The sequence below is a fragment of the Pteropus medius genome, unplaced genomic scaffold (assembly GCF_902729225.1).
Source record: "Pteropus medius unplaced genomic scaffold, Ma_sr-lr_union100, whole genome shotgun sequence".
NCBI lineage: Eukaryota > Metazoa > Chordata > Mammalia > Chiroptera > Pteropodidae > Pteropus > Pteropus medius.
Window position 1 is genome coordinate 31,051,045 of NW_024354502.1, and position 20,244 is coordinate 31,071,288.

Below are 20,244 nucleotides of genomic sequence, written 5' to 3' on the forward strand. Positions count from 1 at the left end.
TTTTCAGGGGCATTTTTTTAATTATAAATTTAATATGGTAGATTAATGAAAAATCACAATGAAGTACCAAGAAAATGTCTGTCAATATAAAAATTTTAGCAGCATTTCCATAGTTTCAGGCTCTAACATTAGTCAGACTTCCTCCCTCCCGCTATCAAAGAATCCGATGGGACTACATCAGGTAGAGCATCAAGATGTTCAGCTTAGTAAAGGCCTCAAGGAGATCCTCAAATCCAGTGTACTGTTTGATATTTCAACCTCCCCCTCCCGAATTTCTAGAATGTCAAAGCACTCGCCTCAATGTTTGGGACAAGAATTCCTTTCTTCTAGCTGCAGGGGAGAATAGGGGTGAAAATTTTAAACTGGACTTGATATGTAGCACTTGATCACGTGTCCTTAGCATCTATACATTCTCTACAATGATGACAATGAAGGGCCACTGCGGGGTTGACCAGTATCTGGCATGTGGCAGCAGTGGTGGGGGTTGGGGGGGAGCCCAAAGCGGGATGTGCACATGACGAGCAGTTGGGGCCTCACCGCGCACGCTGCTCAGGCAGGTCCGAGCATGGCGGTCTGGCTACATTCCACGTTAATGGTGGGATTATGAGGAAGGGAGACAGACGATATGAAAATATAATACTGGCAAACTATTCCCCTGCTTCTTTGGTACTTTCCAAAATTCTGATCAAAAAGTATAAGGGAAGCACACCATTAAAAAATTACAGTTTTAAGTATTTACAGAAGCAATTATATTACAGTATATGAACAAATTCTTCAGTGAAAGCACTTGTGAACTCTGACACACGTATACCTCCCCAGATCTGTATCATCCGTCCTGCACCTCACTTATCTTACAGTATATTAAATGGGAAAAAATAACATTTTCCAATCTACACTTTCCTTTTAAAAGGTTCTTAAAATCTGCCACTGAAATCATTATGTACAAAGATTTGTTGAATATTGAATTCTAGACAATTATCCCTACTCCCATTTTTAATATGCTTGAAATGATGCTACCTATTCTATGTATACAATAGATATTTAATATATAAGTAACTGCACCACGTTATATCACCACGATACCAGTTTAATGCACATGATTATGTACAGTAGTTGAGTTAGCTGTGGAGGATGACTCCCTACCGCCTAGGTGAACAGTGTGGTTTGCAACCACTGACGGGGCATGGAGAAGCTGGCGCCCGGGCACGGGCAGGACGGGCGTTATTATGTATGTGAAGTGGGGCAGCCTCCCACACATCCCCACACCAGAATATTCCTCGTTTACTCATTGGAAGATGACAAATCACACATATGGAAGGATCCCATACATGAGGAGAGCCATGATAGCAGCACTGAACAATCCAGCCACGGGGACAGTCACAAACCAGGCCACGAAGATGTTCCGGAAGAGGCGCCAGTCCACAGCCTTCCGGGAGCGGATCCAGCCCACGGCCACCACAGAGCCCACCTACAGGTGCACAAACATTTTAAAGTAAAAAGAGGCCCACAAAATCTACATTCAACCGATGTAAACTGACTAATCTCAAATATCCTACATTATGAAATGATCGATTCTTTGCCGTAAATTTGCTAAAAGCTTTTAAAATGTTTAGATTAGATTTCAGGTATAACTGTTTTAGGATTATCCTATTCGGTATACAGATCCGATGCACTCTGCACCTATGTTCTGCTCTACTCGAGTGGAACTTTGCCAATTAAATGTTTTCTATTCTCTTTGCACTATGAATGCCCCTGCTTTAAATATTAGCCATAGAGGATACTGCTTACTACTGTATGTGAACCTGCTTTAATTACATAATGAAATGGCAATAATGTATCCTTCTCTTAGAATATCAGCATCATAAAATGTTGGAGCTGGAGAAGACCTTTGAGAATATGAGACCTTCTGGCTCATTTTACAGAGAATAAAACAGAGCCCTGGAGGGCTCGGGGGCAACTGTAAATCACGGCAGATTCGAGGCTAGAACTCAGGCCTCTTGACTTCAAACTGGTTTTCTCCGTCATCTCGAACTGCCTTGCAGTGCTTGTACTTTAGCTAATTAAAGAATAATAATACTAAAATGGAGCATATATGTTACTGGATCTAAAATATCAATCATCCTTCACAAATGACAGAGATACCTGAAAATCAGAATATTAACACTGATTCAGATATTTTTCTCAACAGTCTCAGTTCATTTTATGGTTTGTTGAAAGTTTAAAAAGGAAAAAAGACACTTTAAATATCCTACAAATCTTAAGGAAGTTCAGTGCCTATAACATCTCACGCCTCATTCTGACTCTGGGGAAGCACACAGTTCAACAGGGTGTCCTTGGCCACCTGTGGCTCTTGAAGATCTCCACAAAATAGGATCTGTCTCTACTGACCCTCAAATACTTCAGAATCAGCAGTGGCCAGTGAGGTTCAAATAGCAACCAGGGTGTAACCACAGAAAAAATAAAATCCAACACTTTAAATCGTTTATAGAAGCAAAGAGGAATACCAAAAATAGCAGCATATTTAAAGGCCGTTAATCTGATATTTTGTCAACTCGAGCCATCAAATCTACAAACACTAGTTTCTGAGACTGAATTCTTCCTGTTACTGTCTCCCCAGAGCATGTCCCCTTCAGTGCACTCTCAGTTGTGCTGGACTGTTTTACAGAGAGCACGTCAAGTTTTGATTTTATCTATGCCCTCTTCCTTTCTTAGAGCGCCTTTCTCAAAAGCATAAGGGTACTATTATAGCAAGTTTACGTAATAGGAGTGATGGACAATTACCCAGAACCCAACTACTGTCATATTTATATATTCCTTTTTTTAAAAAAATTAATGTTATAAGCATCTTCCCATAGTGCTCACAGCTTTTATGATTATCATATAATCAATCATATAATCAATCAGAATGGTACACCCTTTAGGGGGTGTACTTTATTTAACCATTTCCAATTTGCTTCCAATTTTTCCCTATTAGAAAGTTTCATTATTAACATATTCACTCATACAGCTTATGTAGGCTTTAAAAATAATATTCCCTTAAATGGATTATCAGTTAAAAGAGGCCCTTAAAAACACCTTGAAATAATCTGAAATTTAGAGAAAAGTTACAAGAACTCCCATACACCCTTTATCCAAATTATCAATTTTTAACATTTTGCCACAAAGTACAAAGAAATATTTTAATACTATTAAAACATCTTGCTCCTCATCAACCTCCCCCTCCCCTTCCGCTAAAGATTTAACAACCCAATCTTTATTGCAATGATCGCATTGCAGTGGTGATTTACCAACTCCTTCCCCCGCATCAGATGGAATGTGACTTTTTGCTTTTTCAGGTGAGAAGAATCATTTTTCTCAACTTTTTCCCACCTTCTAATGGAGGTGGTTCTAAGCAAGAAACCTGACAAGGAGATGGAGAGAAAGCAGAGAGCTGGAAAAATCAAGCACAGAGTATAAATTATTCTTAAAAAGCTGATAGGATTGTTATGATTTTATGTGGACGACAACACCCTCTGAATTATCCAGATTCACGGCTTTGCTCACATGGGGCCTCATTCTTAACGCCATCCCACATCTCTCATAGTGCATCCCACATTTGCCATTTGGGACTGCTGTATGCAGAAGAAACGTGGTATAAGAGAATAAGTGTTATAGGGTGAACTGTTCTTAGCATTCCTATTATCTGAACTTTGATGAACATTACCTGCTCTCTTTGTCCACTGCAAGTTCTTGAGAGCCAGGACTCTGTCCTGTAACTATTGGCAGTGACTAGCACTGGTCTTTGTCCAGAAGTCCATGATCAATGATACTGGACAAACTGACTAGACTCCAAGCTGAGTTCTGTCTCAAGTCTACTTAATAGATGACACCCACTGTGGTCCCATGTTAAGGAGACTTGTTTTAAGTGCCAACAAACTATCCTGACACTAATCAACAGCTCCAAGGAAACAAAACCTATCATATAATTTGTATAGATATTTTAGGGGAATGATAACACATACTTATGTCCATTAAGGTCCTGTACAAATTGGATATAAATCCCTTAGTAGCATCTCCTTATTATAATATCAACGTAAATATTGGGAAAAAGACATTTAAAGATAAAAACACAAGAGTAGTTTTTTTATAGGCATTTTATACTTTTAATCTATTTCTATAAGTTGTATTACCAAGTTTAGTGTTGTCACCAAATTAGTATTCTCAGTTATAACACTTAATACATTAGTATAGGTTAGATTGCTAATGTTTGTTAAGTAACAATAACAACCAAACTTTTGATTATCCAGAGATCTCTTTCAACTGGTATGAGAGAGTCTGCCTTTACTAGACTTGTTTATGTGTATAATCATTAAAAGACAGCGTAACATTTATTTTAAAGCAGTCCAAAAGACTATTTATGCCTACAGAAACGTTCAAAACCTACTTCTTTGGGAAGGAACATATTTAGGAACATGCATTTCCTCCAGGCTCCCACACATCACAGTGAATTGAAGTTGAAGGGGAGAGTAATGAGGGAGATGATCTTTTCATTCCATATAGTTTTGTATTGTTTGAAATACTTCAGTGAACATGTGCTTCTTTACGACTGTAATTTTTAAATAACCTAAACTAGAAAAATAACAATAAATGAATGGTAGGAGCGCACTGCGCTTTCCCTGCCGTCCTGCTTTGTAGTTGGGAGGCGCATGGGCGGACTGCTGGAGAGCAGGGCTCGGGGCCACACCGCCCACGATGGCATTCAGTGTGGCCACTCACTAGTTGTGTGGCCTTGGGCAAGTTACTTAACCTTTCTAGGCTCCAGTCTCCGCACTGGTAAAACTGGAGTAACATCAGCACTCACCTCAAAAAGTTCTTGGGAGACTGAACAAGATAACATTCACAGTGCACTTAAAAGAGTGCCAGCACTGCCCTACGACTTCGCTGAGTCTGGTCACCATGGCTGTGATTCCTGTGACTACAATTAGGAGGTGCAGGTCTGAATCCTGGTCCTTTCACAGGATACATGTTATGATCGTGGGAAAGTGACCCAACTCTGGGAGCTGTGGTTTTCTCATTTCTGAACTGGGAACACCGGTACCCATTTCATAGGGTTGCTGGGGGATTAAATGACGTATGGTGCACGTATAAAGCACTAAACACAGTGCCTGGAACTCTGTATGTCTTCAGTAAGTGGAACTAATTTTTATAATGAAAAATTTTGGAAACTGAAGTTTTTCTAGATTCTACAGCAAAAGAAGAAGAAGAAACAAAAAAACAAAAAATCTCCTTTCCAATAAGACTGATTCTCCACACTGTGGAACTCTGCTCTGTCAGCTGGCCCACTGATAATACTTCCATTAAGTGCTGTCTGGCTTTGATATTTGAAGCACCATGGCAGTCTCATCCAGTGATATTTGCTCATAAAACACATTCATTGGAGTTTTTAAATCGTATGCAAATGCAGGTGGCCATCTCTGTCTTGCTTGCTACGGTACCCCTGGTGCCTAGATCGGTACCTCACATACAGCAGGTACGAATGAGTTTTTATTGAATGACATGAACAAATAAACCTGGGAAAAATCTGGAGGCACCTTTTGCTTTGTTGAAGTTAGTGAATATTTTTGTCTATAGGAGACCCATTGAAGAATTCTCTCTAGATACTGGGCAGACCTGGGTTATCAGACCTGAGTTCTAGTTCTGGGTCCACCATGAGTGACCTCAGATAACTCCCTGAAGCTCACAGAGCCTGTCTCCTCTTTATTAATCTTTAAGGTTCCTTACAGCTCCAACATTCCACCATTACAAGGAATTCCCCCTGGCGCATGCCTGAGTTTCAGAGCACTTGACAGTGAGCAGTATTAGACATTCACCCCTCACTTGGAATTTACTCTAAGGCAATACAGTAACTTTGACCATCAGATAAGGAAAAAGAACTGAAACGACTGTGTCTTACAATTCCATTGAGATGATTTCTGCTTATTTCTAGTTCCACTGTCAACTCCCAGTCCCCTGCAATGGGTCGGAACTGAGTGGCATGCCCCCATTTGAGCCTACGAATATGGTTTAGCGCACACATGACTTCAATGCAAAGTCCACTGTGGAAACAATGAAAGAGAAACAGGACAAATGGAAAGTGTGAAGCACACATCGAAGGAGAGAAAGATCTTGCCAGGCATGCACTGAAAAAACAGTCTGTATGATAGTGGGTGTCACACTGCCGAGCAGGAAAGGTCAAGAGGAACAGTCTGAGGAAAGCAAATGCCCACATCCAACAATGCTCCAGCAGACCCAGCAAACCTTGAGACGATTTTTTTCACAAACAACCATATACGAAGCTCCAGTAGCTCTTCTCGGATTCACTTGGGGACTCGGGACTGATCCTAGCAGCCCGATGAAAGGACGGGGCTGGCAGGGGCCCTACCTTGCAGTGTGTGGTGCTGACAGGAAGTCCGACGTTGGAGGCGATCACCACTGTGAAAGCTGAGGCCAGTTCAATGGTGAAGCCGCTGTGGGAGGGAGCACAAGAGACACATCACAGGGGCTCTTTGTACCAGCCTCACTGACGCCCCAGGGATGCCAAAGTCTCACCAGAACATTCTTTGAATCGGCTGCTGACTGTTGACTGGGCCAGATGACATTAATAGAACAAGAAACTGCTGTATAATGGCAACAATTCACACTAAGGCCTTGCATTACCCTGTTTATAGCCCTAAATAGCCTTGTTTTCCTGATATGTTTTCAAAAACCACACACTGTAGAAACTGGGTCAGAAATTCTTGCTGTGTAAAAAATGGTAACTTAGTCATTTCTTAAGTGATATAGGAAAAACTATCCTCTCATTTTTAAAATGTGTACTTATTACAAAAAAGGGATTTTTTCCAATTGCTAATTTTCCTTCAAATCAACTTAATAAAAGAATTATTAAAATTCATTTCGAGAGAGAAACGATTTCTTACAATAGTTCCAAGTTTTAGTTGCAATCTTCTAAAGTTCTCTTGCAAGTTCGTTATTTAACCCCTAGTCTAGCTAAAGGATACACAATAGAAGGACCACACAGAAAACCCTGTGGGAGAGTCTCTGGACCCCACCTCGGATGGCAGAGGCACCTTCCAACCTGGCTGACACACAAAGTAACTAACCTCCAAAGGGTGGCAGGTGAAGAGGTGCTTCCACCCAGCAGGTGAAGCTAGTGTGGCAGAGAACTGTGGGGACAGGCAGGCCCCGAGCCATGTGTGTGGCTGGCAGCCTCTCCCTCCCCGCTCGCTCGCTCTCAGAGGCTCACGCTGGGTAAGACCACCAGTGGGAGTGTGTGGGGGTTGCAGGGGGCGTTCCTTTTTCTCTTCCCTCCTGCTTTGCTTCAGCTTCTCCTTCTGCCTTCCCACCCCTCTCATTTTCTCTCTCTTATCTCAGTGCCACTGTGGATGGGGGCCAAAGAGTGCATGGGGGACGGTGATGATGGCTGGCCAGCAAAGTTGGGGTTTGCTTGCCCCCTGGTCTCTCCTCATTGTGACCCCAGGCACAGAGTAGCTGTGCCAAGGGGGTCAAGGCATAAGAGCAGCATGAGAGGACTGTGAGACATATCGACTGTGCAGGCCTCAGAGGACCAGCCCTATCAGCCCAGCCTGCACCCTCTGGCTTACCTGGACGGTGTGATGGGAGTGAGGTCTTTCCCCATGGTCTGGATCACTCTTCTCCCCCAAACCCAAAGCCCCATACAGATTCCAACTCCTCCATAAAACAGCAGCCAGACGGGAGTAGCTGCTTCTTGTAGGACCGCACCTTGTTCATAAATCAGCCACAAAGCTACCAGGGGACCAATGGCATTACTGGGGAAATAAAAAAGCAGATGAATTATACAAACATCGTATGTACAAACAGCACCCATACACAACGTGCAGCGACTTCTCAGTTTTGAGAACAGCCCATCTTGCTGTATTTGTGGCTTGCTTATATAATCTATTGATGATAAAATATGGTTTATTAATTTTTTTTGCTGTGGTAAAAAAAGGAAAAATTTACCATTTTAGCCATTTTGAAGTGTACAGTCAGTAGTGTTAAGTATATTCACTTTGTTGTGAAACAGATCTTCCAACTTTATTATCCAGCAAATCTGAAATTCATTAGCCATTAAACAGTAACCTCCCTGCCCCCAGCCCCTGGTAACCACAATCTGACTTTCTGATGCTATGAATCTGACTACTCTAGGTACTTCATATAAATGGAATTATACAGTATTTGTCTTTTGAGACTGGCTTATTTCATGTAGCATAAATGTCCTCAAGATTCATCCATGTTGTAGTATGGGTCAGAATTTCCTTCCCTTTTAAGGCTGAATATTCCACTGTATGCATATATCACATTTTCTTTATCCATTCATCCATTTCTTGGCTATCGTGAATAATGATGCAATGAACATGGGTGTACAATGCAAATATCTTCTTTGAGACCCTGCTTTCAATTCTTTTGGGTAAATAACCAGAGTGGGATTCCTGGGTCATAAGGTAGTTCTATTTTTAACTTTCTGAGAAAACTCCAGACTGTTTTTCATAGTGGCTGTGCCATTTAACATTCCACTAACAGTGCACAAGAGTTCCAATTTCTCCCCATTCTCATCAACACTTATATTCTGTTCTTTTTAATAGTAGCCATCTAAATGGGCATGTGATTTCTTAATTTTTAAAGAAGTACTGAAAAATCACAAGAAGTGATTTTTCTTCTTCTCTTTCTTATCTATTTCTTTCCATTTTCACTGCCAGCACCACTACTAATATTAGCTACCAGTTTTGGGCAGCCGTGTTAGGCTCACAACGTTGCTAATCACTAGTTCTCACACCTAACCTGCAAACTAGGTACTGTCGTTCTCATTTTACTGGGAATGAAATCAGTGCCAAAAGCAATGTCAGTAGCAGGAGGCAGGATTGGGACACAAGCATAGGACTCACTCAGGAGCTCACATTCTTTCCCCTAAACCTATCACCACTCAGGCCCTTAGCAGCCACACATGGACTATTCTGGGGAGATGCCACGGCTTTTTTTTCTTTCAAATTTTTATTTAAGACTTTGATCCTTTAGAGCAATTTAATGTTCAAAGCAAAACTGAGGGGAAGGTGCAGAGATTTCCCATACAACCTCTGCCCCGCCTCCCTGCATTGCCTCTCTCATTATCGACATCCCCAAGATGGGAAGAACTGATATTTTGACAATACTGAGTCTTCCTATCCTTGAACATGAAAACTCTCTCCATTTATTCAGTTCTTTGATTTCATTAATCAGTTCTGTAGTTCCCAACATATCAATCTTACATGTTTTGTTAGATTTATACCTAAGCATTTCATTTTGTAAGTGCTAATATAAACGGTATTGTGTTTTAAATTTCAAAGTCTGCCTGTTTAGTGATTAACTTCTGTATATTAACCTTATATCCTGCAACCTTGCTATAAGTGTGTATTAGTTCCAAGAGTTTTTTTAATTCTTTCAGATTTTCTACATAGACGATCATATCATCTACAAAGACAGTTTCATTTCTTCCTTCTCAATCAGTATACATTTTATTTCCTTTTCTTATCGTATTGCATTAGCTAGAACTTCAGCATGGTGTTGAAAAGGAGTGGTGAAAGGGGGCGTTCCCTGCCTTGCTCCTGATTTTTGTGGGAAAGTTTTGAGTTTCATTAAGTATGATATTAGTTGCAGGCTTTTTGTAGATAATCTTTATTAAGCTGAGGAAGCTTCCCTTTATTCCTAGTTTACTCAGAGTTTTTTTTTGTTTGTTTTGTTTTTTTTTAAATCATGACAAGGTGGTAGATTTTGTGAAATGCTTTTTTTGCATCTATTGATATGATTGTCTGATTTTTCTTTTTTAACCTGTCGATGTGATGGATTACACTAATTGATTTTTGTTGAACTAGCCTTGCATACCTGTGATAAATCTCACTTGGTCATGGTATATAATTCTTTTTATACATTGTGGGATTCAATTTGCTAATGTTTTGTCAAGGATTTTTACATCTACATTCATGTTTTCTTTTCTTGTAATGTCTTTGTCTGGTTTTAGTAATAGACTAATGCTGGCCATACAGGATGATTATGGAAGTATTTCCTCTGCTTCTATCCTCTAAAAGAGATTGTAAAGAATTGACATAACTTCTTCCTTAAATGTTGGTATAATTCACCCATGAATCCGTCTGGGCCTTGTGCTGTTTTAGAAGGTTATTATTGTTTAAATTCTTTATCAAAGTATAAGCCTATTCAGATATTCTGTTTCTTCTTGTGTGAGTTTTCGCAGATTGGTCCAATTCATTTAGGTTATCAAATTTGTGGGCACATCATTGCTCATAGTACTGCTTTATCTTTTTTTAATGTCCATAGGATCTACAGTGATGTCTCTCCCTTCATTCCTTATAATTAGTAATTAGTCGTCTTTTTTCTTATTTAGCCTGGCTAGAAGCTTATCAACTTTACTGATCTTTTTCAAGAATGAGCTTTTCGTTTTATCGATTTTCTCTATTGATTTCCTGATTTCAATTTCATTGATTTCTGTTCTATTTCCTATTATTTATTTACTTCTGCTTACTTTGGATTTAATTAGCTCTTCTTTTTCTAGTTTCCTAGGGTGAATATTTATTGGGTTTTTTTTGGTTCTTTACTAATATATGTGTTCAATGCTATATATTTCCCTCTAAGCACTTTTTTCGCTATCTCCAAATACTGATGTGTTTTCATTTTCATTTAGCTTAAAATATTTAAAAATTTCTTTTGATATTTCTACTTTGACCCATGGGTTATTTCGAAGTGTGTTATATAATCTCCATGTATTTGAGGATTTTCCAGTACTCTTTCTGTTATTAATTTCTAGTTTAATTTCATTGTGGTCTGAGAGCAGCCATTGTATTGGTTCTATTCTTTCTAATGTGTTAAGATGTGTTTTATGGTTCAGAATGTGGCCTGTTATGATGAACGTTCCACGTGCGCTGAGAAGAGTAGAAACTCTCCTATTGTTAGAGAAGTCTATAGTTGTAAATGATATCCAGCTGTTTTGTTTGATTATTTCCTTCCTGATTTTCTGACTGCTGGATTTGTCCATGTCTGCTCTGCCTGAAATTAATATAGCTACTCCTACTTTCTTTTGATTAGCGTTAGCATGGTATATTTTCCTCCTTCCATTGACTTTTAACCTGTATGTATCTTTATATTTAAAGTGGGTTTCTTACAAACAACATAGAGTTTGGTATTGTTTTTTGATCTAGTTTGACAATCTCTGTCCTTTAACTGGTGCATTTAAACCGCTAACATTCAAAGTGATGACTGATATAGCTGGATTAATATCTATCATTTTGTTATGCTTTTCTATTTGGTGCCCTTGTTCTTGTTCCTATGTTGTCTTCTACTTTTTATTTTTACTTTTTGTTATTTTAATTGAGCATTTTATATGATTCCATTTTCTCTCTTTTCTTAGCATTTTGGTTATACTTCTTTTTTTAACTGTTTCTACCACTGGGTCTCTCTAGAGTCTTCAACTCTCAGACTTGTCTCCACTGAGCCTCCAGAAACTCATCATTACAGTTCAGATTTTCCTACGGGGCACTGCAGTTTCCTCTTGTGAGCCTCTCTTCTACATCGCTGTATTTGTCTCTCCAATCTTGGGGGCAGTGGTTTGGCCCATGTCCTCCTCCCTCTTATTGATCCACAAACAGTTGTTGATTTTTCATGTGGTTCGGGTTTTCTCGTGTTTAGAATGCAGTGATAACTTCCAAGCTCCTTACATAAAGAACCACACACAGGCTTTTGACAGCTTCTGTAGTTCCAGTCTACACCCCGTGTAGACAGAGTGTGGGTTGAGAGTCACAAGTCTACTTCTCTCTAACTGTGTTATCCTGGGCAAGAAATGTCACAGGAGCTTCTGGTTCCCTATCTTTAATGAATACCACTTATGACCTTAAAGGTCTGTTTTGAGAATTAGAATAAGTTACAAACGGTTCAGCACCGATACAAACTTAATAACCTTTTGTTGAATAAACAGAAGCCCCCTTTTTACTGTCACATTATTTCTAGACTCTTTTATCAGACCACATCCCTACTCAAAAGCCTCAAAACCAGTCCTAAAACTGCAAGCAATTGCTCTAAACTCTGGTCATCTGCACAGTTATTGCCTAAACTCTTCCTTTGGCTTTGAAATACTATTTGGGGGCGGACTGTTACTTTTCCATCTGTATATATTTCTTATCTCCCTAACTGGAATTTCAACTCCTAAAAAACAAGGACCCAGTTCATAACACTTTGCAAGTACCAGCCCTTCAATAAAGGATTCTTGATAAAGAGGAAGTGGAAGTGCGGTGGATCTGGGGGAGGGAGGGCAGTCAAAACCTATGACAGGACAGAACATGGCACCTTAAATAAAATAATGTGGCAACACCTATATAACACTGAGCAGAACAAAAGGTATCCAGGCCTCTTATCTGCTGAGGAGGCTTCTTTTAAAGAGAACGGGAATGCACATGGGTAGACAGCGTACGGAAACCCAGAGCTGTAAAAGAGAGTCATATAACTAACTGGGCAATAAAAGATGCAATAGCATGTTTTCCTGATTTGGACAAAAACATTAGCTCTACGTGATAATAATAATAATAATAATAATAGTGAAAATGTATAGGTACTGCTTATGGGAGGAGCATTGTCCTAAAAACCTTATATAGAGCATTTCACTTAATCCTTATGGAAACCTCATAAGGTTGGTACTAGTCTTACCCCCAGTTTACAGATTGGGACATTGAGGTTTTGGTAAAGTCAAGTGACGTCGCTTACCAACTATCCAGCTAGTAAGAAGAGAACAGAGACTCTCTACATATTCCTACATATTTCCTGCATATTCCAGGCCTCCGCGATCTGTGACCTTCCAGTCCACACTCTCCCCCTGTGGCCTCCGTGCTATACCTAGAATACACCAGGCATACTCTTGCCTCAGGCCTTTGCATCTGCTATTCCCCCTCTTCCGGTAATGCTCTTCCCACAGATGCTCACATGCCTGACTCCCTTCACCCCTTTGGATCTCGCTCAGCGAGCCCTCACCTGAGTGGCCTAGCCAACACTGTAACGCCCCAGATGTCCTCATCACCCTTTCCACTATATTTTTCCCTTTGACGTTTATCACTGTCTAGCCTGTTACACGTACTACTTTATTTGTTTGTTTACTGTCTGCGCCTCACCCCCACCTTTACTGGCAGGGATTTTTGTCCATGTTGTTCGCTGCTGTATCCCAGCTCCCAGGCACATGGCAGACCTTCAATCCATACTTGTTGAATGAAGGAATGTACTTACCTCACATCATTGCCACCATGAGCAAAGGATCCAAAGCAGGCAGTAAGGACTTGCAGAAAATGGAACAGCAGGTGGACCTCAGCTGTGTCTTTCTCTTCCTTTTCTTCTTCTGCAGGGTCAACTCGAGGCTGGTCAGGATCTGTCAGCTCAGATGCCAGCTTCATTTCCACGCCGCCCTCCTCTGCCTCTATCTCAGCTTCTGCTACTGCATTGCAGTAGCTTGAGTAGCTGTCATAGCGTAGCTCTTTTTAGAATAGGATACAGTGTCACCCACCAGCTTTTCGCTATCCTCTGGTGCGGATGACAAGTCAGCAGCTTTAAAAGTCGAGTGGACTGGCATTCCACAAATGGCTGCTGTGTAGCAAGTATAACTGTTATTTCGACGCAGCAACCTGTAGTTGTTTTCCTGGGCAGGCTTCTCCTCAGGGCCCCTATCTGTGTGAATTTTGTGCAGCAAGTCTTTGTAGAGCCCCGAATCTTTGTGTACAGTGTGATACACGTGACCGTCACTCCTCGTGTGGCCATCAAAGCCAAATGTGCCATTGGAGATGGGCGACTTTATGGAGCCATGAGTCATGGAAAGTGCCCTTCCTGAAAGGGTTAAAAAAAGGTCTTATTTTCTAGCCTTTTAATTATAAATCATGTCTGGAAGAAAAAAATGCTCCCCACTGTTTCGAGATGGTAATCTCTGGAAGGTTGGATTATGGGTGATTTAAAATTTTTTCCATAGGCCTTATTTTCTAAATTGACTATAAAGGACATATAATATGGTTAAAATAAAAAAGGAAACTTGGAAACATACTACAAAAAGCTAAAGCTAATAATATGTTATTTTAAAAATAATGTTATTTGAGTTCTCCTAAAACGTGTCTTCCAGAAATGACTACAACATTCTTTCCTATTTCTAGTAACCAATAAAGAGGGAATCTTTATAAGGAACTTATTTTAGAAAACCTTCATACACAAGGGGCAAAACCCGGCTGACTATGAAACAGATATTCTAGGTGCTCCTTAAAAGGCCAGTCATGACTGTCAAATGCAGTATCTGTCAGATCAATGGGGCAAAATTACTTTGCTTTCTTTGGGCCAAATCTGAGACTGCATCTGTTGAAAGCGGGTGCCAGGGCCCCACCTTGCAAGGAGGCGGGAAGCTGCCCTGACAGGCCTGGCAGAGGCTGGTGCTCGCCCATCATTGTCCACAAACATTATGTGACAAATGGACACTCTCAGGATAGTCTTAATGTTTTCTGAGGTTTCTGTGATTCTAAGGTGGGATGACCACCTTGGTTCCAATTTTATCTTTTTCTGCACATCCTTATTAGCCGGATAAGCCAATCTTCAGTATTACAGTAACTCCTCGACATGGAGGATATGCACATGCAGCTGAGCAAGCAGCACAGAGGCACCATGTGTGTACCTTTGGCACTGCTGATAAGACTATAAATAGCTCTTGGAAGAAAAGCACAGGACAAGAGTAAGCCTGCTTGTTGGCTGAACAGTCTCCCGAGGCCTCTTTAGCCCGTGGGTTTTCTCAAAACATAAAACTGGAGACACTTTTGTGTGTTAAAATCTAACCGCCCACATGCAGGCCTAGCTGGTTACCCCAGAGGGACTGCTCTCTGCCACCATGCAAACCCAAGCCCTCCAAGTGGATCTTACCATAGGAAGCCCGGGGGTGGTTTCCTGCTGATATGCCTTCTGAGGTCCCAGATGTCTCCCCAGCTGACCCTGTGAGAGGGACAGTGCTGTCGTCATTAGCCTTGGCACCTGGCAGCTCTTTAAATACTGGGGACTCCACTTCCTGAATTTTATTGAGGCTTTCATCAGAGACTCGTGATAAAGCACCTTCTTTTTGTAATTTACCTAAAGAAAATATAGTCATAATTGAGAACTTTGGAAGAGAACTCTTATTATTGACAAACAAATATAAAAAAATGAATGTTTATCTTTATACTTCGATAGTCATAATTGAGAACTTTGGAAGAGAACTCTTATTATTGACAAACAAATATAAAAAAATGAATGTTTATCTTTACACTTCGGTACTTACTTTGGAAATGAAACCAAAAATGTTATATGTAATAAAGAAAAATGGAGAGTTCAATCAATTATATGGGAAATTCAAGCCAGAAAATTCAGCTATTAAGGAAAAGATGGGGGCATAAGGCCTGAGTAATTTCATCCAAAATCAACAAAAAAGAGAGGGTTAGGTCTGATCCCCAGGGTTGCGTCCAGGACTAACATTCTATAATTCTACAACCATCTGGCCTTCTATTTTCTTACACTAACCTCAGAATCTAACCACTGAAATGTTGATCCTTTTTGTCTTCAAAGATATAGTCTGTTTGGTTTTTCTTCTGTTCAATAAATTATTGGTCTCAGATTTCTTCAGGTCACCAAATCTTATGAAACAAGTAAATCATTTTCCTCAAAAGGAACAGAGAAATCCTATTTAGTTTTAAAAATCTTTTACTTTCCAAAGAAACAAAGGATTTTTTTAAAGTGGTTTTTAAAGCTCGATAGCACTCGTTTTAATCATATCTTATATGTGGTGCTGCTGATTTAATGATCTTACTGCTTGCAAATTTTCCTGAGCAAATTTCTAAGCTCTCGCCTATAGAAGTGAAATTGAAATGCTCTTCTCAGTTCCTCTGCTGGATATACTCACACCTATTCTCCATCTCTATCACCTCTCTATCTCTGTATCTACCCTGTCAGATATATAGATTATATTAAACTGTTATGTACTACAGGGAACAAGAAACGTACATAGATAGCTCTGACCTCAAGCTGCTTATACATTAGATGTGAGAAGCTAATATTATAATAAAGATTATAATTACAGCAAAAATTGTTAACACACGAGACAGATATTATTTTCTGCATTTTACTAATGAGCAAATTGAGGCAAAGAGATTAAGTCATTTGCCCAAGGTCACACACGTAGTAAAATTCAGGCAGTTTAGCTCTATGGTCCATGCCCTTAACAACTACTCTGTACTTAAAATAATAGAACAGGAAATATAAATTGAAACATCAAAATATATGGCACTGACAAAAAAATCTCCTGAGAAGCCAAAATGTGAAGCAATGTCAGTTCCTGTTGTGACATTATAGCCTAAAGCTGGAAAGCAAAGATTTTTATGGTCCATCTGACATTAAGGTTCAGCTATTAGGAAAAGCCTTTAAAAATCAGAGCATTTCAGTATAGTTTATCACTCCCATGGGGTTAAATCAGACAAGCAGTATGCTTAAGGGGGGCTCATCGTAGGCTAGCACTTTGTATAAATGAAGGAGATATTTATTCCCTGCAAGCAGCTTCACAAGAGGGACAAGCAGCTTGTTATCGATCTATCACTGATATGGCTTCACTATTTCAAGTTATATGTATTAATGTTTTTTTTTATGTTAGTTTTTAAATTTACATACAGTGGATTGACTGTGTGCGTGTGTATAATCCTGACTCTAACCTGTCTAGATTCTTGTAACCCCACCATAAGCAGGATAGAGAAAGGTTCCATCACCTACGAAGTTTCCCATGCGGTCTCTGCCTTGTCCTAACCCTTGACAACCACTGATCTGGTCTCTGTCCCTACAGTTTTGTCTTTTTCAGAATGGCATATAAATGAAACCATAGATGTAATTTTTTGAGACTGGCTTCTTTTACTTGGCATAATGCCTTTGAGATTCAATAGTTCATTCTTTTTTATTGCTGAGTAGCATCCAATATATGGATGTTCCATAGTTTGTTTACTCATTCTGTGGATAATCCTTTTTGTCTTCAAAGATATAGTCTGTTAGGTTGTTTCTTGTTTTAGGTAATCACAAATAAAACTATACTTTACATATCCAGATTTTTGTATAAATTTAAATTTCATTTCTCTAGGGTAAATACCCAGGAGTTGGCAAGTGTGTATTTAATCTTATAAGAAACTGCCAAGCTGTTTTCCCGAGTGGCTGTACCATGTTGCAGTCCCACCAGCACTGTGAGAGTTCCAGCTGCTCCTCATCCTCATCAGGACTTAGCACTGCCTGTATTTTCCAAGCTGTTCAAATAGATGTGTAATGATATCTCATTGTGATTTTAATTTGCATTTCCCTGATGGCTAGCGATGTTGAGTACCTTTTCATAGACTTATCTGCCATTCATATATCTTTTTTGGCAAAGTGTCTGTTCAAATTTTTGCTCATTTTTTAAACTGGGTTGCTTTCTGAGGTTTCTTTATATATTCTGACTGTTGTAAGTCTTTGGTCAGGGAATTTGCAAACATTTTCTCCCAGTTTGTAGCTTATCTTTTCATTTCCTTAACAGTGTTTCTTACAGAGCAATAGTTCTTGATTTTGATGAAGTGCAATTTACCAACTTCTTTTCTGAATCGTGGTTTTGGTGTCATATCTAAAAACTCTTAACCCAAGGCCACAAGTTTTTCCCTTATTTGTTTTCCCTAAAAGTCTTATTGTTTTCTATTTTATATTTAGATCTATGATGCATTTTAAGTTAATTTTTTTTACAAGGTGTAAGGCTTAGGTCAAGGTTCTTTTTTTTTGGCATATGGCTATCCAATTGTTCTGATACCATTTGTTGTAAAGAGTATTCTTTCTCCATTGAACTGCCTTTGTACTTTGTTGAGAATCAGTTTGCCATATTTATGTGGGTCTATTTCTGGACTCTATTCTGTTCTATTAATTTAGATGTCTATGTTCACTAATACCACTCTGTCTTATAACTTTAAGTCTTAAAAGTCAAGTAGTATGAAGCCTTCAACTTTATTCTTTTTAAAAATTGTTTTGGCTTTCCATATAAATTTTAAAAGCACCTTATCTAAATCTACAAAATATCCTGCTGGGATTTTTATTTAAGTTGTATTAAATCTTTAGATCAATTTGAGAAAAAAGGACATCTTTTCTATACTGAGTCTTCCAGTTTATGAACATGAGATGTCTCATTTTTTTCAGTCATCTTTGAAATATGGGTTTTTGAATTCAGATATATCTATATTGAAACAATTGTAAGGTACACTCTGAGGCCAAAAGTAAATACTTCTTTTCTTTTGAGAGCCCTGTAAAAACATGTGGCCCCACAGCTTGGAATTCAATTATTTTGCTAATAACAGGAAAATAGCTCTGGCAACTTTCTATGCCATATTACTCCTTCTTTAAAAATTGTGGGGTTTTTTTTTTTGAGGTATAATTTACATATAATAAAGTCATACATTTTAAGTGTGCAGGTGAATGACCCGTGACAACAAATGAGTACACCCTGTAACCATTCCCCCAGTTAAGACAGAGTACATTTCCATGTCCCTGAAAAGTTTCCTTGTGGTCCCTTTGCAGCCAGTCTTCTGCAACTGGCCCCAGCAACCAATGATTTCTACCACTATAGATTAATTTTCTCTGGAATCATACAGTATGTGCTCATTTGTGTCTGGCTTCCTTTGCTCAACATAAAGTCTGTGAAATTTGTTATGTTGTTTGTTACCGGTAGTTCATTCTCTGTATTGCTAAGTAGTGTTCTATTGCATGAATATACTACAATTTGGTTATCTATTCACCTGTTAATGGGCATTTGGGTTGTTTCCAGTTTTTGGCTATTAAACAATTTGTGCACAAGTCTTGCTATGACCTTGCCGTTGCTCTTGGAATTTCATTACAAGTGGAATTACTAGGTCGTACGGTAAATTTATGCTTAACTACTAATTTCCAAAGTCGTTGGACCATTTTACATTTCACCATAAATAAATGTATAAGAATTCCAGTTATTCTGCTTCTTTACCAACACTTGATATTGCTAGTCTTTTTACTTTTAGCCATTCTTGATTCTTACGGGTGTGAAGTGGTATTTTATTGTGGTGTTAATTTGCTTTTCCCTAAAGACTAAGATTTTTCAGCAGGCTGTAGAACTTAACTGCATAGTTAACTTCCAGGTATCCATGGCAACTAGGCTCTTACTGCTCACCTGGGTCACAAGTTATCAACAAAAAGTTTGAGCCAGAAAGCAGTAAGGAATCAAGAGACAAGGGCTGGGCATGTATCTCACTGTATGTTCTAGAGTTATCCAGGCTTCCATTTCCCTCTGTTGGTAAGGAGAATTGTGGATTACATCTGAAGTCTCAGGAATTGGGAGCAGTTTTGTAAATCAGAAGAATAAAAAAAGCCCTTACCTGCTATTTTCCTCCGCATCCATGGACACACAAAGAGCCACACAAAAAAGGCAAACAGCAGCGCTACACCAAATGAGATGAGTGCTATCGCCCACATGGGAAGGACCAGACCAAGCACTGAGAAATGAAAATGACAGCAGTGGTGTCAGAGGATACTCTCTGAAAGGTCAAGCCTCTTATCAACATACTTTCCATTCCCAAATCTAAAACTAATCACCTGGATTTTGTATTTAATAAAACTCTCAACCAAAAAAATGTGCTATGGGGAGAGGTAGAAGAGGATAAAGGGGGTCAGATAAAGGGGGTCAGATATATGGTGACGGAGGGAGGCTTGACTTTGGGTGGTGAACACACAATGCAAAATACAGATGATGTATAGTAGAACTGTACACTTGAAACTTATATAATCTTATTAACCAATGTCACCCCAATAAATTTAATTTTTAAAAGTGTGCTATACTTTTGGGATAGAAAGCTGTGTATTTTAGACACACCTCACCTTGTGAATATGTGGTTAAACTGGTATAATCAGTAACCTAATTATAACATTTTACCAATGTGGCACAAGCAGCATATTAAGTTGGCCATAAAACCATTTATATATTATCTTAATATCTAAATTTCCAAGTGGACGAATGTGGCTCAGAAAGGAGCCCGCCATCTTGTGTCCAACAGCCAGCCCCCTCTCACAGTTGTCAGAAGCTGAGGTCTGGAATGCTGCACAGCACCGCTGACTGCTGCCTTTTTTGGTTTCTCAATAGTCAGCCTCTCTGCTTTAAATGGACATGACACC

The 20,244-nt window shown here is 39.4% G+C and overlaps 1 protein-coding gene across 1 annotated transcript in view; it reads right to left on the reverse strand.

Moving 5' to 3' along the window:
• Positions 1 to 20,244, reverse strand: part of SLC20A2 (solute carrier family 20 member 2) — an 86,528-nt gene continuing 66,284 nt past the window's right edge. The window contains 7 exon segments of the mRNA XM_039853629.1: positions 1 to 1,468; positions 6,401 to 6,485; positions 7,620 to 7,805; positions 13,291 to 13,534; positions 13,537 to 13,881; positions 14,950 to 15,153; positions 19,452 to 19,568. Coding sequence (XP_039709563.1) covers positions 1,304 to 1,468; positions 6,401 to 6,485; positions 7,620 to 7,805; positions 13,291 to 13,534; positions 13,537 to 13,881; positions 14,950 to 15,153; positions 19,452 to 19,568 — 1,346 coding nt within the window. The 3' untranslated portion in view covers positions 1 to 1,303.